At 40.7% G+C, this 25,809-nt stretch overlaps 1 protein-coding gene and 1 non-coding gene across 5 annotated transcripts in view; one reads left to right on the top strand and one right to left on the bottom strand.

Moving 5' to 3' along the window:
• Positions 1 to 25,809, bottom strand: part of CADPS2 (calcium dependent secretion activator 2) — a 527,120-nt gene that overhangs the window by 305,103 nt on the left and 196,208 nt on the right. For all 4 annotated transcript variants that reach the window (XM_066362568.1, XM_066362567.1, XM_066362570.1 and 1 more), the window contains exons 5-6: positions 19,937 to 20,173; positions 12,962 to 13,083 (exon numbers count right to left, since the gene is read on the bottom strand). In XM_066362568.1, coding sequence (XP_066218665.1) covers positions 12,962 to 13,083; positions 19,937 to 20,173 — 359 coding nt within the window. The remainder of the gene's footprint in view (positions 1 to 12,961; positions 13,084 to 19,936; positions 20,174 to 25,809) is intronic.
• Positions 9,242 to 9,317, top strand: TRNAS-GGA (transfer RNA serine (anticodon GGA)). Its single transcript has one exon. It is a non-coding gene; the product is annotated as a tRNA-Ser (tRNA).

Genomic DNA, 25,809 nt, shown 5'->3' on the forward strand with positions numbered 1-25,809 from the left:
ATGCTGGCAAAGTTGGAATTGATACTCTGGTCTGTCTCGTTTTTTCCTTTAAAACCACACTGTCCCGATAAGGACCCTCTATAACCACACTAAAATTAACACTTTAAAATCTTAAAATTTTGAATTTTTTAAAAATCCCACTTCCTTAACTTTCATTTTCAATATACGTCTTTCTATTTTTAAAAATACAGATTCTGAAAATGTAAATGTATTACCAACTCACATCAAACACTATCCATTAGGCTTCTTACAATATCTTCCTTATTTATCAATATCGTCATTCTTCCCCATTCACTGGTTGTTCTGGGTAGGATGTGGGCAAATCCCTAACACGTGCTCCCTCCATGCTCTCCTCACAGCAGTGATCTAAGAAGTTACTACCGTGCATGTGTCACAAGAATAGGTTGGTCCTATGTTGTACCGTTAGGCACTGCTCGGGCTGGATACAGATCTGTCCCAGCAGCAGTAGAGATGGGTCCCAGGGATAGCTCCTAGACTAGTGGACTAAATTCTAGATGTAAGGGTAGGAGTAGCTAAGAATAAAGACATTTTATTCTGACTGTATGAATTAAACAGTGTGCATCGAAGCCCAGCAACAGTCAAGTCTCCTGACCTTAGAACTCAATCTGGCTCCAACACATGCCCCGTCCTAGAATAGCACCCTTCAGACTTTCTTTCAAGTACTTCCTAAAATGATTTTGAAAACTTATGTACCCTCTTCACACATTTTCAAGTTAACATCTAGAAATTTTAAATATAAATTTAAAGAGTTTCAAAAGGTATAATTTCTTGGGTGTTGTATACATTGACATTTAACATAAAATTGTGATGTTGTTCTTAAATAGATCCAATGGATTCCAACTGTCATAGCAATATGATCCCACCACAACCCATTTAAAAACACCTGTACAAATCTTCTTTAGCAGAAATTTGACATCATTTACTTTAAACTTCTACTTTGATTTGATTTCTCACTCAGAAATTTAGAATTTTATCCTACCGAAATCTATTAGAATGCTTGAGCACACACTATCACAATTATCTGCACCAAATTTGTGCGTGTGTGTATGTATATAATTTTCTAGGACTATAACGTTCTATCTACACAAAGAAATATATATATAGAGAGGCATCACACTCCTCGATTTCCAACTATAGTAATCAAAACAGTACGGTACTGCCATAAGACAAACACATTGACCAATGGAATAGAATAGAGCCTAGAAATAAACCTATCCACACATGGTCAACTGTTTGGTAACAAGGCACTAAAAATATACAGTAGAGACAGACTCTTCAATAAATGGTGTTGGGGAAACTGGACAGCCATATGTAACAGAATGAAATTACATCTTTATCTGACACCATACACAAAAAAATTAACTCAAAATGAATTAAAAGACTTAGATGCTAGGCCTGAAACTATAAACATTCTAAAAGAAAATATAAGAGATAAACTCCCTGACCTTAATCTTGGCAATGAATTTTTGGATACAAGTATAGGCAACAAAAACAAAAATCAACAAGTGGGACTACATCAAACTTAAAAGCTTTTGCATAGCAAAGGAAATAATAAAAGGAAAAGGCATCCTCCAAAATGGGAGACAATGTTTGCAAACCATACATCTGATAAGGAGTTAATACCCAGAATATATACGGAACTCATAAAACTTAGCTATGTATCTCTTTAATGCAACAAATAGTGTTACTTTTTTTACAATTAGTTTACACATCCATTGGTGACTATTACTTAATTCTAGACTGAGACAGCTCAGCATCCATTTTTTGTCCCTTTTATTTCTTTTTTTTTTTTCATTTTATTTTTCACCATCAGTTGTAGTCCAGGTTTTTGTTTTTCTCTTTTAAGCTAGAGAATAAGTAGATGGGACATTATTATAGCAAAATCCATCAATTTGCTTAATACATTTCAATTTAAATGTCCCCAAACAATACGGTGATTGATAAGCCAAAGTATTTTTCAATTATTTAGCAGCTAAAATTTTAAATCCCTTCATCATCTTTGTTGAAAGCAAAGAAGCAGAAGCCATCCAATTTACAGAAGGATTTATTATATCATTGGTAAATCACTTTCTAAAAACCAACATGAACATTATAAATTTTCCTTCTGAATGGCGAGCGGGAGGTTTCCCCCCTGAGACAAAAAGCACAGTGAGACTCAAGCTGGATGAGAGCATACTTTCCTTTTGCAAAGGCAAAGAAGGAAGACTGTGTAAAGAGGGCTGAGAAAATGAACTTGAATAAAGCAGGCTCTCTACCAGAAAGAAGAGCTCTAGGAAAGAATAATTATGAACTACAGGAATCATATTCTTCTTAATTTATTTGAGTCTATTAAAATTCTTTTTGTGCCTGCATATCCCTTGGGAAGCTGCCTTGTTTACCTGCATGGTCTCCCATCTCACAGCAGTAAAAGTCTGGAAGTCATCTTGAATTTCAGCCTCAAGTTAGCACATATACAAAAGAACATACCCTTTAAAGCAAACATGTTTTCCAAGGAATTTCTACAAAAATGGGAGATTGGGGTAGGAAAACAAGGACTGGACATCGTACTAATACGGGCAGGCACTGACTGGATCAAGTGTCACCCATGGACTAATTAGAAACTGAGCTCCAAACTGTCATATTACGGTGCCTAGTGTTAGGGAACCAGAGAGTTGATATACAGCCCCTGTCTTCTAGGAGTTTCCACTTTGAGTTATCTGCTAAGGAAACAGAAGTCCAGCTGGATGAGGCTATGTGGGTGATGTCACCAAGCATTAGCTCAGGGGAAGGGGACAGAGGGAAGCTACAGCACACACCGTTCTATGAGGGGGTGAGGTGAGGCTAGAAGTTACCAGAAGCATGGCACGCCTCCGAGGAGCCAACCAGAGTCACAGAGACGTGACCATGGGACATGTGCCATGACAGAAGGCATCTGCCAACCAAGAGGGGACTACAAAGAGCAACTCTATACAAAGACATTTTGCTCTCTCCCACATTCTCCTCCTCTCAACTGCAGCGCGACCCCCGATATGGCAGGAAGAATATATGAGCAGGAAAACAAGAAGAGTGAAAACCACAGACTATGTACCCTTTCCCCCCCTCTACCAGTTTCTGGATGAAATGGGAGGAAAGAAAAAAGTTTTAAATGGGTAAGTTTTGATTGAAACTGGAATAAAAATGTTAATGCCTAGATATGATATTTAATACCTGAAAATAACTAGAAAAACTATGGCTCCTGCCAACATGTCTCCAAAAGACACACAGAGAGATCCTGGAGTATGTCTACTAGATAAAAATTACCATATTTCCCCATATATAAGATGTCCTGTATATAAGACACACCTTAATTTTGGGCCCCGAAATTTGGAAAAAAAAATGGATTACATAAAGTTATTGAACTCACGTTTTATTCATCATAAAATTCATACAACTTCTCATCACTGTTAAAACTCTCATCCATTAGCTTGTCCTCATCTGTGTCTGATGAAGAATCAGTTTTCAACAATGAGTGCAAAAACAAGCGTGAAAAAGTGGGAAATGCAAGTAAAAAAATCTACAACCACTGTATAAGACGCACCGAGTTTTTAGACCCGATTTTTTTGGAAAAAAGTGTGTCTTATACATGGGGAAATATGGTAAGTTGTTTGCTACTTACAGTCTGCCTAATTTAGCCCATTCAATAAACCAGTTAAAAAGTCAAATAGAGTAATAATTAAAAACTGCAAAAGGTGGCTCTGAGAGTCAAAGATAGTAAGGAGAAGTCATTTAAACCTGTAAGTCTATTGTAGAGATGGTGATCATCACAATTATACAAACCTTCAAGCTCTCAGTGCTGTTTCTCACTAGTGCTCTTCAACCAACATCTGGAATCTAGCCATTGTACTTTCCCTTTAATTCCAATGCCCTAATTATGACATCCCCAGGTTACCTTCCTTAGATTGCAAATACATTCTCAATGAATGTCATTTCTGCAGTTGGCCAATGTTCTTTAGGCTTTATTTTGTTCTGCACCAGTAGTATCTTCTGGTGAATTTATTTATATAATAGAAAGAAGTCTCATGTTCTTAAAGACAGAAATAAGATAACACTTTTGTACAGTTTGGTGTTTCCCTTTGGTTTATTACAAACAGGCATACTTTTTTGATAGATCATTTAAAAATGTAGCATTTTTTCCTCAGGTCTACAAGAGTAACTGGCTAATGAGTTATACTTCAACACTAAAACTGATATTACCATATTAAAATGAAAATGAATACTTTTACAAAGCATGGGTAGCTTCCCTTGGTGTATATCAGTCTGTATTCATCTCTCTCAAACACTGTTCCAAAGCTTGTCATTCGGATAAGCTTCCCATTTGCAGCTTCCATAATTTTCCAATAGTTTGACAGATTACAATAATTCTGGCTCAGAATTTAAAGTTTCCAGAAACGGGTACCGAAGGCTATATTTCCCATCGTTTTCATGAGGTAGAAGAACATTCTGTCCTAATACCCATAAATATACTTTGGTAGTGACGCAACTCATCAGTTCTTTTTTTTATTGCTTCTTGCCTTTCTATTTTATTACTTTGAAGGGGGTAGGGAACAGAGGCCAATTAACTTTCAAATGTCTTTAATAAAATAGCAACATGGGATGGAAGAGATAGAGAGGATGTGTCAGAAAACAGCATTGCTTCTGGGGATTTCTTGTTATTGTGGTAAGAACATTTAATATGAGCTCTATTCAAATAATGAACTCGTAAGTATACCTTACAGTACTGTTAACTACAGGTACAGTGTTGTACAAATCTCCAGAATTTATTCATCCTGCATAATTGAAACTTTACACCCATTGAATAGCAACCTCCATAACCCCCTGTAATCAGTCCCTGGTTTGTCTGTAGCTGCTAATTTCCTTGCTTTTATTTCATCAGTACCAAGATCTATCTTGGCCCTCCATAGGGTATTATTAGCTCTGGTGTTTTTTTGTTTGTTTTTTTTTTTTTTTTCCTGCATTTTTCCGAAGCTGGAAACGGGGAGAGACAGTCAGACAGACTCCTGCATGTGCCCGACCGGGATCCACCTGGCACGCCCACCAGGGGGTGATGCTCTGCCCACCAGGGGGCGACGCTCTGCCCCTCCGGGGCGTCTCTCTGCCGCGACCAGAGCCACTCTAGCACCTGGGGCAGAGGCCAAGGAGCCATCCCCAGCGCCCAGGCCATCTTTGCTCCAATGGAGCCTCGCTGCGGGAGGGGAAGAGAGAGACAGAGAGGAAGGAGAGGGGGAGGGGTGGAGAAGCAGATGGGCGCCTCTCCTGTGTGCCCTGGCCGGGAATCGAACCCGGGACTTCTGCACGCCAGGCCGACGCTCTACCACTGAGCCAACCGGCCAGGGTCAGCTCTGGTGTTTTCAGGTACTTAAAGGATGTGCATTGTCTGCAGGGGAAGCGTTTTAAAGACTAGTACATATCATCAGTACAGAAGACGTGTTGTAGAATTGTGCACCTGAAACCTGTATAATTTTGTTAACCAGTGTCACCTCAATAAGTTCAATTAAATAAAAACCACCACCACCACAAGATCAGTACGTATCAGAGTTGTGACTACCCTGTGACCAAGACAAACAGCCCCACCGCCTTCAGCTTGCCTTTCTTCTAGCTATCACTCCATTCCCTTTGAGGTGTGCTAGCAAGGCTATAGGCTAGGACGAAAATAACAAAATATCTGTAAATGGCAAAAAGCCATAAATGTGTAGCAACAAGGCTTCTGTGCCCCCTTCATAAAAAACCTTCCATAGCTGACTGAGAAACCATGAAACAATGACTTAAAAATCCATAAACAGAGTGTGGTCCGTTAAATGAAAAATAGTTTATCTCCATTCCCTACTTTATACTAAAATACTAAAAACACAACTTACATAGCTTACCTCACTATCGCTCTTTACAGATCAAATATAACCACCACCTTCACCGAAACCCCATTTCTATATTCGGAGCCGTGTATTCTATATTCAAAGCATGCTGTTGGCCCCTAATTGCTGGTAGGAAATCTGAGCCACAGGAATGAAATAGGCAATGGCTAGAAATCTTGATTAAGTTTATTGGAAATCTGGACTAAATAAGGCACTTTAATTAGTATCAGACAGAAGGATGGATTGATCTCCAACAAAGGACAAACTGTTGAGGCAATAAAATTTAGGAAACGTGTCTGAGGCATAATTCACCCTGATGATGGAGGAAACAAATCTCTTCTCTGTTGTGCAAGATGAATTCAAAGCAAATGTAACCACACTGCTAAAAAGCTGCAGTCGGTCAGCATTCAGGAGATATGTTTTTGAGGTAATCAGCCCAGGGATATGACAATAAATAAAAATCTTTTAATTCATTTTAAAAGTTAACTCAGTGTTCATGAGGAAATGCAGATAAGGTATTTTAGCCCAATTTCCTTGTGTTAAGAGTAATAAAGAGTAGTGAAGGCTTATTATAATATTACCTAACTTCCAACTATTTTAATTTGTTTAAAATGTCCACATAGAGGTTCCCTATAATCAGAATATGAATGTATTAGAAATGAGTACACTGAGTATATTAAAAATTAAATGAAAACTATCCTATGAAAACTTTTACTATTCGTGAAAAATAATCAGTGTTAAAATAATATAGCTGTTTCTAAAGAAGTTAATTTGTTTGGTTGACCAAATATTAAGTATCAATTGAATAAAAGATTTTGTACAAATCATGCTAGGCTAAAAAAAAATCCAGGTGCGAAAGTCTACATACTGCATGGTTTCATTAATCAAAAATGCCCAGAAGCAATAAAACTGCAGAGCTGGAAAGCATGCTTCCTGGACGGGGAGGAGGAGCAGGAATAGACCACAAATGGGCAGAGGGAGCTTTTTCGTAGTGCTACGTTTTAATGCTGACTTGTGATGACAGAGGCCAACTGTATAAATTTACTAAAAATCACCTATATTGTCACAGAAGAATTTTATGTTACATAAATTATATCTCAATGAAACTTTTCAAAAAAGATTCAGTAGGCAATAACATGACACTGAGATTTTTAAGGCACGCCCACACCCATAATATCTCATTAATTAGGGTCACATTTGTGTCTGTCCTTCCCCAAATTCATATGTTGAGTCCCTAATAATTGAGTTGGGATGTGGTCATGGGTGTAGAATTGCCATGATGGGACTGGTGTCCCGATAAGGGATGAAAAAACACCAGATCTGTCTCTCCACTATGGGAGGGCACAGCAGGAAGGCAGCCGTCTGAAAACCAGGAAGAGTCCCCTTTCCAGGAACCTGAAGACTCCAGACCCCAATCTCAGACTTCTAGCCTCCGTAACCAGAAGAAATAAATATTCGTTGTTTATGCCATCTAGTCTTTGGTATCTTTCGTGTAGCAGCCAGAACTGAGAAGTGGGGTGCTGCTATAACAAACACCTAAAAATGTGGAAGCAGCTTAGGAACTGGGTAATGGGTATAGGCTGGAAGAATGTGGAGGTGCATGCTAAAATAAAAAAATAACCCACCACTCTAAAAAAAGGGACTTTCAAAGTTAATTCTGTTGAAGGCTCAGGAAAAAAAAGAGCTACAGAGAAACCTTCCCCCTCAGTGAAGACATAAATAATCCTGTATAGAATGTGGGTAGAAATATGAACAGTAAAAGTCCTTTGGATGAGGTTTCTCTTAGAGAGAAAGGAGAGGAGAAACATATTACTGACAATGGGAAGAAAAGTGATCCTTGTTATCAAGTGGCAAAAAAAACACCCCAAAAACTGGCTGAACCGTGTTCATGTCCTAGTGCTTTCTGAACGGTGACCTTTGCCAGTATAAACTTGGAGATTTAGCTGAGAAAATTTCTTAGTTAAATGTTGAAGGAGTGGCTTGATTATCCTGAGTGCTGATAGCAAAATGCAAGAAGAAAGAAATGATTGAAGCAGAGAAATCAGATTGTAAAGACTGAAGATTCTTAGGCTGTCCACATTACAACAGAAACTAGGAAGTATATTTTAAAGAGAACACTTAGGGTGTGTCAAACATACCATCTGAAAATAAGATTAGTATGGGTATGAACCACAGACCTAATCAACCATCCCACTGAATACTGGAGAAAATAGAAGTAAAAAGAAACAAAGAAAGGCTGTCAAACCAAAAGAACCTACAGGACTGGACCACTGATTCAGTGGTGAACACATTCTATTCTTCAAGAGCATAGAAGAATGACCCTGAAGGTGATTCAGACACCATCAAGGGGGGACTCCCAGCACAGGCCCACAGGACACGGGCAGGGAGAGGGGAAAGGCTGTCTCCACCTCAGTTTCAAAGGAAAGGACCTCTGTCCAACAGAGCCATGTATTTGGGAATACCACCTTGGTTCCAACAAACCAGATGACAGCTGCCCAGAGCTGCAGGGGTACAACTCTCATCTGGCAAAGTCATCAAGGCACAACTGCAGACCCAGCAGAGCCACATAAGTGGGAAAACCACTTTACTGAGAACAGAAGGCAAAGCATAAGCCAAAGAGAATTATTCTTGGCTTCTGGTCAAGATGGCGGTGTCCATAAATACAGTGCTTGCATTCTCTGACAACCTCATCAAAATTATAACTAAGCTACAGAACAACCATCATTCAGAATCCCCAGAAACTTAGCTGAACAGAAGTCCTTCAACCAAGGATATGAAGAAGAAGCCACTTCAGAATGGTAGGAAGCCATTCTTCAGAATACAGAACTGGCTAGTCCTATACCAGGAACATTTAATGAGGAAGAAATAGTTTTTAATAAATTATGTGAGACAAGTGATTGTCAAACACAAGAGAAGGAAGGTGAATCCTTACATCAGATCATGTAAAAAAATTAACTTAGAGTGGATCAGTGACCTAAATGTAAGAAATAAAACTATGAAAAGTCTTTGAAGAAAACATAGGGAAAAATCTTTGTGACCATGGATGGGCGCTGGAGTTGTAGATGATACAAAAACACAGGCAACACAGAAAAAAATACATAAGTTAAACTTAATCACAATTTTTAAACTTTTTGCTTCAAAAGATAATATATCAAAAAAGTGAAAAGATCCTTAGAATGAAATAAAACTTTTGAAAATAATACATGCAATAAGGGCCTAGTAGCTAGAGCAGCAGTTTTCAACATTTTTCATCTCATGAACTAATTACTAAAATTCTGCAGCACACCAAAAAAATATATTTTCTCATGACGTGACAAAAAATAGATATAATTGTGATTGATTTAAAAAGAATAGCCCTGGCTGGTTGGCTCAGTGGTAGAGCGTCGGCCTGGAGTGCGGGGGACCCGGGTTCGATTCCCGGCCAGGGCACATAGGAGAAGCGCCCATTTGCTTCTCCACCCCCACCCTCCTTCCTCTCTGTCTCTCTCTTCCCCTCCCGCAGCCAAGGCTCCATTGGAGCAAAGATGGCCCGGGCGCTGGGGATGGCTCCTTGGCCTCTGCCCCAGGCGCTAGAGTGGCTCTGGTAGCGGCAGAGCGACGCTCCGGAGGGGCAGAGCATCGCCCCCTGATGGGCAGAGCGTCGCCCCTGGTGGGCGTGCCGGGTGGATCCCAGTCGGGCGCATGCGGGAGTCTGTCTGACTGTCTCTCCCCGTTTCCAGCTTGAGAAAAATACAAAAAAATAAAATAAAATAAAATTAAAATAAAATAAAAAGAATAGTAATCATCTACCCTTCTGTTTCAAAGTGAGTTTTTTAAAAATCAGGTGCCTATATTTGTATATAAGAATTTCAGGTACCAAGAAACAACCAATCAGACACCACCTTATTATGGGAAATGACCAATAAATGCAACTCTATTATATGACCTATATATTTATGATTCAAGACAGGGCAACCACATTAGATGGCTATTGCTGTGTTGGCTGTTGTCAGTTCTCCTTTGACAATCTAATGCAATACCTGACTATTTAGTCAGGAGTACTGAGCTCTTTTCCCTTAGATTAGCAAATTAAAAAATAACTGTCAACACAACAATAGCTATCCGGTGTGAATAAATCAAAATTATACCTATATTTTTGTCAAATTAGCAGTTTTTGGTGTGCCATGAGATGTAAAGGTTGACAATTGCTGGCCAAGATACATGAATAAACAAAATATGGCATATAGAGATAGTGGAGTATTACTCAGCCATGAAAAAAAAATGAAATCCTGACATATGCTACTAGATAGATGAATCTTGAAAACGTTATGCTGAATGAAAGAGGCCAATCACAGAGGAGCACATATAGGATTCCATTTACATCAGGGGTCCCCAAACTACGGCCCGCGGGTCACATGCGGCCCCCTGAGGCCATTTATCCGGCCCCCGCCACACTTCCGGAAAGGGCACCTCTTTCATTGGTGGTCAGTGAGAGGACCAACTCATTAGTCAAAAGTAGGCCCATAGTTCCCATTGGAATACTGGTCAGTTTGTTGATTTAAATTTACTTGTTCTTTATTTTATATATTGTATTTGTTCCTGTTTTGTTTTTTTACTTTAAAATAAGATATGTGTAGTGTGCATAGGGATTTGTTCATAGTTTTTTTTATAGTCCGGCCCTCCAACGGTCTGAGGGACAGTAAACTGGCCCCCTGTGTAAAAAGTTTGGGGACCCCTGATTTACATGAAAATGTCTGGAATAGGCAAATCTATAGAGACAGAAAGTCAATCAGTAGTTGCTTAGGGCTGGGGTGATTTGAGGTTGTTAAGTAAAGGGTACTGAGTTTCTTTTTAAGGTGGTATGTTCTAAAATTGACTATAGTTGCATGACTCTGTGAATAAGTAATACTACAATACTAAAACAGCCAATCTTTAAAACAAACACACAGCAAACCTCTCCCTTGACTGCATATGTCCTTCTCGCTCTCGCAGACTCCTCCTGAGAGGGTTTAACCTCAACATTTTTACTTCATTGCCACATTGTAATTCGACTCTACAAGACTGCAGAAGTAAATATTACACCCAAACATTTATAATGAGTAAGGCATAAAAATAAGTTCAAGCAGTTCAATTAATAAATTCTGGTCTGCCCTGTGGCGGCACAGTAGATGAAGCATCGACCTGGAACTCTGAGGTCTCTGGTTTGAAACCCCGGGCTTGTCTGGTCAAGGCACATACAAGAAGTAATCAGTACAAGTTGATGCTTCCTGCTCCTCCCCCACCCTTTCTCTCCCTCTCATCAATAAATAAAATCTAAAGAAAATAAATAAATTCTGAATGTGTGCTGCGAGGCACTAGGAGATAAAATATCAAATAGGACAAGATCCCTTTTCTTAAGCAAAAACATAACACAAAATCAACAGACGAGATACATAGGAAATACCTGCTTCCCACTGGGCTAACTTAAAGGAAAGGCTGTCTCAGGAAGTGACCTTTAAGATTCTCAATGCCGGCAATCCAACCAAAAACAAAAGGGAGACGACTGATTACAGGCGGGAGGAAAAACAGGCGAATGATGAGAACAGATTAATAATACGTATGAGGAGCCGCATGGAGCCCAGGGTGGCTGGACCATAGTGGACCAGGGGATGGGACAAGGCGAGGTCCTCCCAGAGGTAACAGGGCTGGTCAGGGGCAGACTTGCAGGGCTGTACAAGGCAGGGTGAGAAGTTTCAGCTTGCTTCTCCTCCATCCCATAATACTCTGTGCACATGACCCGTTACACTCCATCCTCTATACCCACCCCCTCTTAGACTGGGTACCCACCCCACCCCCCTTAGACTGGGCAGACCCTACTGGAAAGGAGTGTCATGTTCATCTTCAGGGTCAGGGCCCAATCAGTGCCTATCCAGGATCTCAACAGAGGTTTCCTGAATGAACAGGCCACATATACTAACGTCGTGATAAGGTTCAAGTCCTAAATCCTGTATATTTTGCCAGAAATTGTGAATAAAGTTTAAACGAAAGAAAAAAAAGTTCTTTCTAAAGCCCGTGTCCAAATGAAGGCCAGGCAAGTTTCACTGGAATTCTTCAGGCGGGTCTGGTTATTTCTACCAGAGATAAAAGTGTGGTAAATTTAAACCAGCTAAAGAGAACATCCTCCAAACTGAATTAAACTCACTGTCAGAATCTGAAACATAAAACCACCAGCAAAGAACAGTGTTTCCATCTCTGATTCCTGCACAGTTATCAACAGCAACTCTAACTCAAGCCTGCCCTTCAAGTAGTCCAAGTTCATTGTGCAGAATCCTGCTCTCTCCCTCCACTTCACCACAGAGCTATAATATATAGAATAGAGGCCCTGGACAGTTGCCTCAGTGGTAGAGCATTGGACTGGCACATGGACATCCTGAGTTCGATTCTTGGTCACAGCACACAGGAGAGGTGACCATCTGTTTCTGCACCCCACCCCCTTCTCTCTCTTCTACGGCAGCTATGGCTCAATTGATTTGAACGCATCGGCCCCAGGCACTGAGGATTCTTCTCTGAGCTTCCTCCTCAAGCGCTAACAATAGCTCAGTTGCAAGCATGACCCCAGATGGGCAGAGCATTGGCCCCAGATGGGGGTTGCCGACTGGATCCCAGTAGGGGTACATGTGGGAATCTGTCTATCTCCCTTCTTCTCACTTGAAAAAGAAGAAAAAACCCCATTATAAATACATATATAGAAATAGAAATGCTAGCAGGTTTTACAATTCTAATAACTGAAACACGATCAAGCACTAGCTTTTAAATAACATATGATCACAACACATGCTACCCTTATAAATGACTTACATGTTATTGCCTAATAACTAGCTTCGCATTTGCACATCAAATTTTCTGTTTGTTCTTCATGGGATGCTGCTACATTTCTAACCATGACATTATTATCCAGAAGGGCACACATTGATTCTAACAGGGGAGACAGTGCTAGCCAAGTAACCAGTGCCCAGTGTCAAACCATACAACTGCAAATAAGCAAGCACATTTCCTTGGGAGAAAGAAAAAAAACCAAAACACCGTTTTTGTTTTTGTTTTTTCAGCTGGCTTACTGGGGCCTTGAGGCTTCTGCCTGGTCCGTCTGCAGCTTCTCTCCTCCCTCCACTTCCATGGTGCAGTAAACAATGCGGTTGGGAGCCACTGATTTCAGACCTTGCACTTCCATTATGACAATCTAAAGACAGGAAAAATTTTAAGTGACACGTCAAGTTGGCAACTTTTAGCTGTATAGAGAGATGGCAGCACAAACTACAACTAGATAGACCTACTGAAAAAAGGATCTGGTAACATAAATGGAATTTTATCTTACCAAGGATCCACTTCTATTTATGTTAGGGATTGTAAAATACATTCTGAGCAAGTCTGGTATTTGAAGAAATATCTCCTGACAGTGATTAAAGGTTAAAGTCCGTAAATATAACCCCTAGTAAACTGATATTTAAACTGAGGTTTTAGACAAATATGGCAACTCTTCATGAGGTAAAGCAAAATTACAAATGAAAATTCAGGGCATTTGATGAAAGGAGTGCACAATTTCATAGAAACTGTTATAATATTTATTGTTGGCAGACACTGCCAGGATCAGACCAATTCACTGAGGTCAGAAACATTCTGTACTCAATGATTTTAGATAATTCTCTATAAAAGAATTTTCTAAAGAAAACTACCCTACTTCATTTTAACTATTATAAAAAGAATTTATAAAAGTATGTATGAAAATTTTAAGGCCACTTTATATTTTCTTATAAAAATAATATAAAAAATATCACTTGCCATTGAACATTTTCATAATAATTTGACAAGGAAAAGATAATTTTTCCATCCATTAAGGTTATGCACTCATTTAAGGTAGTCACTGGAAAAAAGACTGAAATTATGCAGCTATCATTTGTTGTTGTTGTTATTTGTTTTGTGTGAAAGAAAGAGAAAGAGGGACAGACAGGAAGGGAGAGAGATGAGAAGCATCATCCATAGTTGCAGCACCTTAATTGTTCATTGACTGCTTTCTCATATCTGTCCTGACTGGGCAGGGGGCCACAGCCAAGTCAGTGGCCCCTTGCTCAAGCCAGAGACCTTGAGCTCAAGCCAGTGACCTTGGGCTTCAAACAAGAGACCTTTGGGCTCAAGTCAGAGACCATGGGATCATGTCTATGATCCCAGGCTCAAGCCGGCAACACCACACTCAAGCTGGTGAGCCCACACTCAAGCCAGTGACCTCAGGGTTTTGAACCTGGGTGCTCAGCATCCCAGGCTGATGCTCTACTCACTGTGTCATTGCCTGGTAAAACTGCAATTATAATTCTTGAATGAAAGAGAAATATATATTTTTTCAAGTGCACTTTTTATGTTTTTACAAAAGGCTGCCAATCTTGAAAGATTCTTGTTGGACATACACATATTTTTTGCCATGATTTTTTCCCATCAAACATGAATCATGAAGTTCCCTAAATACTCTAATTTTAATTTATAAAATATACTCAATGGCATTTTAATATATGCACATGCATTTCCTTACTAATCTCATGTTGTAAAACAAGATTAATAGCATTCATGCTATGTGGCTACCAAAATCTCCACCAAAACATCACCTACACTGTTTATTGATCATTGAATACATTATTAAAGTCATAATACTTTTCACAGGGTTGTGATATGAATCTCAAGATCAAGGTCTCTAAGAAACAGACTATCTTAAAATAACTTTTTTCTTTCATCTCTGGTATAAAGTGAGTGCTATGTTTATAAACACAATGTATATTGCTTTGTTTTCTTTGTTTTCCCCCCATAAAAATATATTGAAGGCTCTGGCCAGTTAGCTCAGTGGTAGAGCATTAGCCTGGCATGTGGAAGTCCCAGGTTCGAGTTCTGACCAGGGAACACAGGAGAAGTGCCCATCTGCTTCTCCACCCTTCCCCTCTCCTTCCTCTCTATTTCTCTTCCCCTCCCACAGCCAAGGCTCCACTGGAGCAAAGTTGGCCCCAGGTGCTGAGGATGGCTCTATGGCTTCTGCCTCAAGTGCTAGAATGGCTCCAGGTACAACAGAGCAACGCCCCAGATGGGCACAGCATCCCCCCCTAGTGGGTTTGCTGGGTGGATCCTGGTTGGGCGCATGCAGGAATGTGTCTCTCTGCCTCCCTGCCTCTCACTTTAGGGGAAAAAAATACATATATATGTATATACATATATATACATATATCGGGAAAAGATCATTGAAAAATAAAGGTCAAATTCAGGACCATTATCCTTCCTCCACTAAGCCTTTGACATTTTTTCATATTGAAATGCATAGTAACATATGAATAAAAAGAAGATCTTAACTGAAAACAGACTAAGAATTAATAGAGAATTAATTGATACTATCTTTCACAGATGCTCCAAAACTTATGGGAGTTGGAGTAAAGTATTATATCTTGTTCAGGAAAAATAAAAATATTAGGCATTTTTAATAAATCAAATTTTCTGTTAGTAATATTGAAACTCGTTAGAAACCTATACAAACAAAATAACCAGAAGCTAAGACAGAAGAAATATATAACTATAATTGTATCAATTAAAAGCCGCCTATATGTCAACTTAACACCATGACTCTAAAGACTTCCTAATTCAATGATAACTTTTTGATGGTCACTTAAAGCGGATGAGGCACGGGAACTGTGTACGGCAAGAGAAGCTGAGAAATCTTGGTGGCCTTGGTTCACACTGGGGGATAGGACTGTCTGCACCCTTTCTCCTCCTGTGCTGTGCTGTGCTTAACAGCCAAAGCACAAGGGAGAAGAAAGGAGCATCTGCTTGTGGGTATTTCTGTCACCTCTGTTACAAGCGACTGTAAACAGGACCTCCTCAGACATACAACTTGTGAAACTGCATTCTGCTCCTCAGAACAATACGCCCATCTGTGCCGGGATGCTTCATCCCACAGAATTGCCACTTTCAAAAGATGTAACTTCTGTTGTGACTCATACACATAAATAAAACACAATTCTACAGACATAATTGACAACAAAAAAGAAAAACAAACCATGGCCAGTCTTGATCATTAATGATAAAAGACAGCCAAGAATTCATTCCAGGGACCATCAAATTAACCTAATTTTAGGTAACTGTGGCAAACCAATTCCCAGCATAACTCTGGAACCACAGAAACAAAACCGATTGGTTTCACCTGCTCTTCCCGGATGTCTCTGTGATCGACATAGTAAAGATAAAATTGACAAAGTTATCCTAGATGCAAAATGAAGGGAGGCATATACAAAATATGGGACAAGAAAACACCCTCCTTAGCAACGCACTGCCCACGGTGTTACGTGGCACTCAGGCATGTGTGGGTCACGAGGAAACGGTGCTGGGCAGCGCGGTGAAGAGGGGACCACACAGCCCAGACACATGGGAAGGCAGAAGGTCTGCCAGTCTGATACCAATGAAAACACTGTGAAAATCAGCGACATTCATGCTGTGACCCAAATCCCCTTATAACATCCAGACTCACAGCTTCATAGGTGAATGTCTGCTTTCCTAGCCTTACTTGAATATTTATTTTTAATTTTTTAAATGATTTTATTTATTGATTTTACAGAGGAGAGGGGAGTGAAAAGTGGCAGCTCATAGTTGCTTCACTTTAACTGCTCATTGCTTGCTTCTCATACGTGCCTTGACCGGGCAAGCCCAGGGTTTCAAACCTGCAACCTCAGCATTCCGGATCGATGCCCTATCCACTGTGCCACCACAGGTCAGGCTTGAATATTTAATTTTACCACACTGTTGTATGGCTTACTTCTCTGTGGGTGAGAGTATCTCTTGCTTTATTGTTCCCTCAGAAGGCTTCATGAATGAAGAGCATTACACGTAACATAATGCTGTAAGGCTGATGCTTTTTGATACTATCAAAGTTCCTAACTCAATAAATGTCACGTCAATAACTGCGTGCAGGAAGGCACTTTTCTAGGCTCTTGGGACATCTCAAGAAACGAACAAACAAAAAAAGAGAAACAAATAAAAAAGACCTTGCCCTCCTGCAACTTATATTCTAAGTAGAAAAAATCAGATAAGGAATGATAAACACAGGAAATATTTGAATATGTCAGGCAGTAACAGCTGTGACAAAAAAATTAAGCTAGGTAAGGGAATAGGATGTGGTGGGGGAAGGGGTAAGTGGGTAACAATACAAAGAATAAAAATAAAAAGTTCAACAGTTCTTCAAACCTGCACTTATTCCTTAGACTTGGACTTGCATTCTTAAATAGCTCTTTTCTCATTGGGCCAACTCTAAGCTTGACGGATGGTATGTGAGTCCCTTAAAATAGATTCGCTGCTTGCCTTGTGGAGTTTCTTGGGCTATATCTGGGAACTGAGGAGCAAAGTCTGGGGAATGGGCTAATTATTCGGTGCAGGGAGGCTGAGGGCACAGGCCCTGGGGCGAGGGGTTACTACTCTGCTCTTGCAGAAGGTCTACAGATAAGCACTGTGTAGTCTCCTCCTCCTGTGGTTTCAGTTTATTACTGAACATGGAACTTCCACTTAAAATACTGTAGGTACCAGCCCTGGCCAGTTGGCTCAGCAGAAGAGTGTCGACCCAGCGTGTGGAAGTCTCGGGTTCGATTCCCGGCCAGGGCACACAGGGGAAGTGCTCATCTGTTTCTCCACCCTTTCCCCTCTCCTTTCTCTCTATCTCTCTCTTCCCCTCCTAAAGCCAATGCTCCATTGGAGCAAAGTTGGCCCAGGCACTGAGGATGGCTTCATGGCCTCCGCTTCAGGCACTAGAATGGCTCCAGTTGCAACAGAAGAACGCCCCAGATGGGCAGAGCATTGTCCCCTAGTGGGCATGCCGGGTGGGTCCCGGTCAGGCGCATGTGGGAGCCTGTCTCTCTGCATCCCAGCTTCTCACTTCAGAAAAACAGAAACACACACACACACACACACACACACACACACACACACACACAAATACTGCGGGCACCAAAAAATAGATCTGTATTGTGCTAGTCTAGGAAAATACCTACTTCCTATGGATAGAAAAAATGGCAATAAAGAACACCAAAATGATTTTATAAATACACAAGCTTCTAGTACCATGCAAAATGAAGTTTTAACTTGTATTTCCCTAAGCCCACTTTATTGTTAGCCGAACAAGCCCCATTTAACACACTGGCAATAAAGCTCAGAATAACAATTTATAGTTTCACTTAAGCACTAACTCGCCAGCCTAATTTTGTTTACAAAAGAGAAAAAAGAATTCATGAGAAAGTAATTATTTACGCTTATTTGAGATTTTTAAACAGAGAAAAGAGAAAATGTTTTCAATTGTTTTCAGTTCTCAATGCTTATAGAGGTAATGACAATCATTACCAATATCATTTGTTTTAACAAATTATTTTTATCATTTATGAACTTAAATATCAAACCCTTATAGAAAAATTTATACTGTCATTTAATAATTGACTGTTTCATACAAAAACCTTAAAAAGGGGGAGGGGCTTGGCACTTTACATTTTACTCATTAGGAAACCCGAGGCAGGAGTGTTAAGGAAATTCCGGCGTGTAAGATACAACGTAATTTCAAAGCAAAGATCCTTAGGTTAAAAGGCTGAAAGATTGAACCTGAGCAGTGGTGCAGTAGATACAGTGTTGACCTGGGATGCTGAGGACCCAAGTGTGAAACCCCAAGGTGACTGGCTTGAGTAAGGGGTCACTGGCTCTGCTGGAACCACCCCTTCCATCAAGGCATATATGAGAAAGCAATCAACGAACTAAGGTGCTGCAGCGCGAGTTGATGCTTCTCATCTCTCTCCCTTCCTGTCTCTCTCTCCCTCCCTTAAAAAGAAAAACAAAGGCATTGAGAGGAAATCTAGTAGGTAGCTCTAGTAGGTAGCAAAGCCATTTGGCAAAGTAATCCCAGAACTGTGTCCCGAGTCAGAAGAAAACCTATTTCTACTCTAACACCAAATTTAGCCTATTAACTGACAAAGACATCATTAGCCTGGAAGTTAAGAAAGTGAGAGGCCGCTGTTTTCTTCCCAAACTTAAATTTTTCTTAGGAATGAGTAAGTGGAGAAAAAAAAAGTGTGTGTGTGTGGGGGGGGAGCAGGGATTTGCTTTTTCTGCATAAACTAAGCAAGCCACGTGTAGAAAGATTGCAACAAAGAACTTCAACTGTACCTCCAAGGTACTTTTTCTCTATCAATCAGCAAACTCAAATAACAGCAGTGGGAACCAGCAGAGAGAATGTAACAGTGCCAGGAAGGAGCTAAAAAAGCTCTAATATGTTTTGAGAGAGACTCACATTTCAGCCTGATACTGCTAGGGTGTATGAGTATTGTATAAAACCCACAGACATAAATGTGGACTAGTCCATATACAGAGATTAGCAAAGAGATGTAATCATGAAGACAGGTTGCTGTAGTAACAGTATCAAAACCTGGTTTCCAGTGATTTGTGTGAAACGGATGAAAGGGAAGGCTTGCAGAACACCATTTAAAGGCATGACATTTATTTCATTTCTCTGTAATATTTATTGTCCCTATAAGGAAACCGGACATCCTAGAAAGGAAGAATTCTCTACTTATCATCTATATATACGTGCCGACACTGTGCAGAATGGCTGGTTTATGAGATTTGATTCTAGAAAGATGATCTCATAGAGAAAAGAGATTAAAAAAAAAAGGCTAACTAATAGCTTGAATGGAGCTCCCAAATTACAGAGAATGCAGTTACATGTTTAAATCCCATTTCCACCCAACCATGTTTGGGTGCTTCCTCTACCAATCAACTTACACTAGTCTAAACTGACACAAAGACTTGCCTCAAAACTTTTGTTATTTTATTATTTCATCCTCATACTGCCATTGTGTTGAAAAGACAGTCTACATTTCTTTGCATTCACAACCTGACTGCCTTGCAAATGACAAATAATTTATCTGCTTCAAACACACTACACTGTTTTAAATTTGAAATGTCACCACTGTGGGTCAGGAAAAAAATATTTGCAGCCTCATTTATGCCATCAGAGGCAAGCATGAGATAAAGCCACTTACCTCTAAGGTGAATGACAGCACCACGTCAGACTTGGACAGCTGAATCTCATTCTCGTCGCCTATGTCCAAAAATGCAGAATTCTGAGAACGCTTTAATTTTTGCAGTTTAAATTCTGGACCACCTTTCGAAACTGGAAGACTTTCCAAGTTGGCCATTAGCAAGTTCACTGAAGACCGCAGCTCCTCTATGTACATATTCTCCATTTCTTTCGCTATAAATTTGGGGAATTTCCTTTCCTGGAAAATAATTTTTAAAGTAACAGTGTTATATAAGTCATAGTTCCAGTTTCTCATAACACACATTTTGTATATATTGAGTCTTAGAAATTGTGGCACTAGATACAATGTATCTACTTTAGTCTCCAGGCTTTAAAAGCCTTGGGCTTAGCTGATTTTGATTATATCTAAAGGTATATGTTATATACTCTATTGAGAATCATTATGGTACAACAATATGAATAACATTATGTACATTACACATTAACTTTATTTTTGATAAGGTACTTATTTGCCTAAGGGATAAACAAACTCTGAAAACATGCATGTAGGAAGTTTTGGTGTGCACGTGAACCTTCATTAGCCACTGTAGCTTTGAAATGCTTGTGAAACCTGGCCCACAAGAACAATATTCATTATATTCTGCTTTGCCTTTCAGGAAACAACTATTTTAACAATATCTTTTTTTTCTTAGCACAGATATGCATTGTTTGGAGGGTATGTTTTTTATAAATAACCATTCAAATGTAAAAAAACCCCCCCATAATATTAAATAGTAATATAGTCATGTTTCTAAAACTAGTTAATTTCAAATTACCCTTAGAGAAGACTACATACATTCATATTCCCACAAACAGCAAAGGAGGCTTCCTTACACTCTAGTCTGTCTTTAATCTCTGACCACCTGGCACTTGGCTCTACTCTCTTAAAGTAGGAGGGTGTAGAGCAGGGGTTCCCAAACTTTTTACACAGGGGGCCATTTGACTGTCTCTCAGACCGTTGGAGGGCCGGACTATTAAAAATAAACTATGAACAAATCCCCATGCACACTGCACATATCTTATTTTAAAGTAAAAAACCAAAACGGGAACAAATACAATATTTAAAATGAAGAACAAGTAAATTTAAATCAACAAACTGACCAGTATTTCAATGGGAACTATGCTCCTCTCACTGACCACCAATGAAAGAGGTGCCCCTTCCGAAAGTGCTGCGAGGGCGGGATAAATGGCCTCAGGGGGCCGCATGTGGCCCGTGGGCCGTAGTTTGGGGACCCCTTGTGTAGAGCTTTAGAATGTCAAGTGCAATGCCACATAACAACCGCCATACACACCTGGCTGGGGAGGAGACCTAGGCAGCCATCTTTCAAATGACTGTAGAAAGCTCCAGAAAACCCATGCCTTCATTGTTGTTTCCTCTGGTATCATTCAAAACATAACCTGAGATCCGCACCCCTGCAGGACTGGACTGCGTCCAGCCTGTGCTCATCAACCTGCTGCTAGTTCCCGACTCACCCGCACCTGTGCGTTCTCGGGACGGAAAGAACATCTGGCACACTTCTCAAATCGGTCCCAGAGTCCCAGGCCACCTGTTCTGCGTCCCTCCACCCCCCCCCCAATACAACCCTCACATATTTCTCTTAATTTACATATAATCAATATTAAAACTGCATATTCATCATCATCGAGTGATTAAATACCTACATTCATAATTAACTTTCCCAAGGAAGATTAAGTATCCTCTTTACATTCCTCTATAGTTTTAAGGAACATTCCAAAAGCAGAAGTTTGCTTCAATGGGAAACACAAATCACTCAGTTACAGAGTACCTTGAGTTCCTTTGGAAAAAAATAATGCTGTGGGATGATTTTTCAGTACATGCACCAGAAAAAAAAAAGGCAAAATATTGGCTCAGTGGTAGAGCATCAGCCCAATGTGAGTAAGTTCCGGGTTTGATTCCCAGCCAGGGCACACAGGAGAAGCACCCATCTGCTCTCCATCCCTCCCCCTCTCCTTCCTCTCTGTCTCTCTCTTCCCCTCCCACAGCCAAGGCTCCACTGGAGCAAAGTTGGCCTGGGCACTGAGGATGGCTCTATGGCCTCCACCTCAGGCGCTAGAATGGCTCTGGTTGCATCGGAGCAATGGCCCAGATGGGCAGAGCATCACCCCCTAGTGGGCATGCCAGGTAGATCCTTGTTGGTGCATGTGGGAGTCTGTCTGTCTGCCTCCCAGCTTCTCACTTCAGAAAAATACAAAAAAATAAAATAAAATAAAAAGGCAAAATAAGCTATAAGAACAGATTTTTATATTTGTGGACAAACTTTACATGCTGTCATAAAAAGCATCTGAAACTTTACTGTTAGAAATATATAAATAAGAACATCATTTCAGAAGATAGAAAGTGATTCGTGCCTGACCAGGCAGTGGCACAGTGGATAGTGTTGGACTGGGACGCGGAGGACTCAGGTTTGAAACCCCAAGGTTGCCAGCTTGAGCGTGGGCTCTTCTGGTTTGAGCAAGGCTCACCAGCTTGAGTCCAAGGTCATTGGCTTGAGCAAGGGGTCACTTGGTCTGCTGAAGCCCCCCTGGTCAAGGCACATATGAGAAAGCAATCAATGAGAAACTAAGGTGCCACAATGAAGAATTTATGCTTCTTATCGCTCTCCCTTCCTGTCTGTCTGTCCCTATCTGTGCTTCTGTCTCTGTCACACAAAGAAAAAAAAGAAAAAGAAAGTGATTCGTGCTGTGGAGAGTGGATCCAGATGGGGACACGGAGTGGAAAGTTGCTGCACAGGCAAACAGGGTGGTCAGGGAAGGTCTCCATGTGGAGATGACCTTGAGCCGAAAAGCAGATGAAGGAGTAAGATGATTAATTTTATTTGTCACCGTGGCTATACTATGGTACGTAGTTGTTTAGTCAACCTCTAATCTAGATGTTGCTGTGAAGGTATTTGCAGCTATGATTAGCCTTTACCATCAGTCGACTCTGAGTAAATCAGATTGCCCTCCAATTTGCGGGTGGGCCTCATCCTGTCGGTGGAACGCCTGGAGAGCAACGACTGAGGCTTCTGCAAGAGCAGCGGGGCTGCGGCACTGCTGTAACACTGAAGGGCTCACCCAAGTTTCTCGGCTGCTGGCCTGCCCTGCAGATTCCGAACTCAAGCCTGTAACATCAGCTCTTACCTGAATTTCCAGCCTAGCACCTAGCCCTACAGAGATTTTGGACTTGACAGCCCCTACAACCACATGATCCAATTCCAATAAATCAAGTCAATCAATCAATTACTGTTTCTCTCTACATACATACTTCTATAGACAAAAAATACACACATGTCCATATGTATATATGTATGTACTGTGTGTGTTATACACATAAAGTTATTTCTGTATATCTACGCCCAGAGAAAGAGAATCAATAGGAGATCATATATCTATATTGGTTCTGTCTCTCTGGAGAACTCTGATTGATATAGGGAGCACAAGCATGTGAAAGTCAGGGAGAAACGACCGCAGGAGGGGAAATAACGAGGACAGAGACCCCGTGCAGGAAGCCCGAGGGGCTGGCACAGCTGGCGTGGACTGAGCCAAAGTGAGAGCTTACCGAACCACGAAGTCAGGGAAGTAGTGAACGCCAGACCACGCAGGGTTTGCAGGGCTTGTTATTATTTGACTCTCAGTGATATGGGGAGAAGCTTTTGCACAGAGACTCACTGGCTGCCTGGCTGACAGGGGCAGAGGGGGAAGCTAGGAGCGCAGGCAAAAGGACAGAATGACTGTCCAGGTAGACACAATGGTGACTGGACCGGGGTAGTAGGTGAGAAATAGTGGCCACTGTTAAATTCCGGAAATATTTTGAACACAGATGCAACTGATTCCCACAGATGGCATGAAGTATGAAAAAAAGAAAGGACACAGAGATAATTTCACATTTCTGGACTGAGGAACTGGAGATAAAGCACTACCCAGAACTGGCCTACCCTGACCACTTGTGGGAGAATTGTAACTGCCCTCCTCTCTGTTGTGTTTTCTAAAGAGCAAAGGATCACTTTCTGGAGTTCAGTCACCTGGCATGTTTGCTGCTTATTGAGGGCTCTGCCAAATATGATGCGAGCTCCCCAGGGCATGGCAGAAATACTTTTGGCTGGTTTTATCTCAAGACAACTCTATTGTCTGCAGGCATCCCAAGTGCTTAACACAGTGCCTGGCTATTTTAGGAGATGTTCGATAAATATTCTGGTCCCAAAATTCAGGCTCCGAAAGGTTAAATAACTTGTCTAATGCATGTACCTAGGAAACAATAATGATGGATTTGACCATAGGTCTTTCTGGCTCTGTCTACATTTTTTCCTACTACTTCCTAATTATGCCTTGGCTGAAATATTTAAGTCAGTATTTCTATCCCTTGGAACAGAGATTTCTGCCCTGTGGTTTTATTATATTATGTTGTTGTTAGTGTGGCAGGAGGTGCTATTGACTGCCAACTACTAACTGTTAATACACTTCTGATTTATCAGACCGAAGAGGCAGCAGCGTCTAAGAGAGGTACCAGACTCTGGAGCCAAAGACAAGGGCGTGGGTTCTGCCCCCGCCATTACTTGTTATGGAATCTGGGTGAAGTCACTCGTCTTCCCTATACCTTGATCTCTCTGTCTGCGGAATAAATTCATTATATCATCTGCCTTTGTGGGTTAATAGGATTAGTGGAGAGACCTAATCCAACAAGATCAGTAAATTATAATTAGCCTTATAAATAGTTTATGCAGATGGCTTAAGTTTGGTGAAATTAAAGTAGAAAACAATTAAACATACTCTATCTGCTATGTCAACAGTCTGTTCAACAAAAGTCATCTATTTTTGGTGATTTTTTCCCTTCCGATCCCATTGGCTTCATTTCCTTCTGCACATTTTCTTCTTTGTCACATTTCTGATAAAACCACCAGGGTTCCCTCAAACAGGAGTTTCTGCACGTGTGTCCCGGACCCCTCTCCTCCACTCCAGAGGTTATCAGCACATCCCCTCTGCAAATATGCAGGTGAAAACATATTTAAGGCTCTCTCTTCTGTTCCCTTAATCTAGAAAATTATCCAAGCTTTACTCTAAAGCATCAGATACTCAGCCTGGCCCCTGGAGAAGCAAGTCCAATTTATGACAATGTGCACAGTCTCTGGTCCAATCTACATACAAGTAGGCAGTGTACAAATGCTGAGTGCAGGCCCAGAGCTCTGCCCCATGCTGCCTGGCACCGCTCCCCTTGGATGCTCTGCTCTCTCCACCTCAGGTCTTTAAGAAAAGCTAATGCCCTTCCAGCTAGCTGACAGTTTAGGTTAGGGTTTCAGTTAAAGTGCTTTTCTCTCAAAAGCTTTCAAAAGCCTCAAGCTTCTGGATATTTACCCTGTGAAGTCCACACTCGATTCTCCAGAATTATGTGGTGGCTCTAGAACTCTAGAGGATGGTAACGTGGCAACTGCCCTGTCTACCACCACTCTTGCTGTGAATGTAACTCTTCAGCCCCCACTTCATATCATCTTATAACTTCTCTCATCTAGAGATTGTTTCCTACACAACAGTAGGCCAAAGGAGGTTTACAGTGGTTCGTATGGGAAAAGACATGCAGGTTATGATTATTATAGTAGTGAATAAACGTTCACATACTCACAACTGTAAACCTACTTTTGCCTACCCAGTACATCTCTGCCTTGGTTCTCACAACATGCCGTCATCTCTATTACCCATCGTCTCTCCATTTTGTCTATTTTTCAACTGTTTCTCTACTCTGTTATTGAACAGACACAGATAAACAAGGAGTTTTCTTAAAACGTATACATTCATAAATTCAGATTTTCTTTGCAAAAGAACAAAAATGCAATTGTTAACCAA

This window comes from Saccopteryx leptura, chromosome 2 (genome assembly GCF_036850995.1).
Source record: "Saccopteryx leptura isolate mSacLep1 chromosome 2, mSacLep1_pri_phased_curated, whole genome shotgun sequence".
NCBI classification, from domain to species: Eukaryota; Metazoa; Chordata; class Mammalia; order Chiroptera; family Emballonuridae; genus Saccopteryx; species Saccopteryx leptura.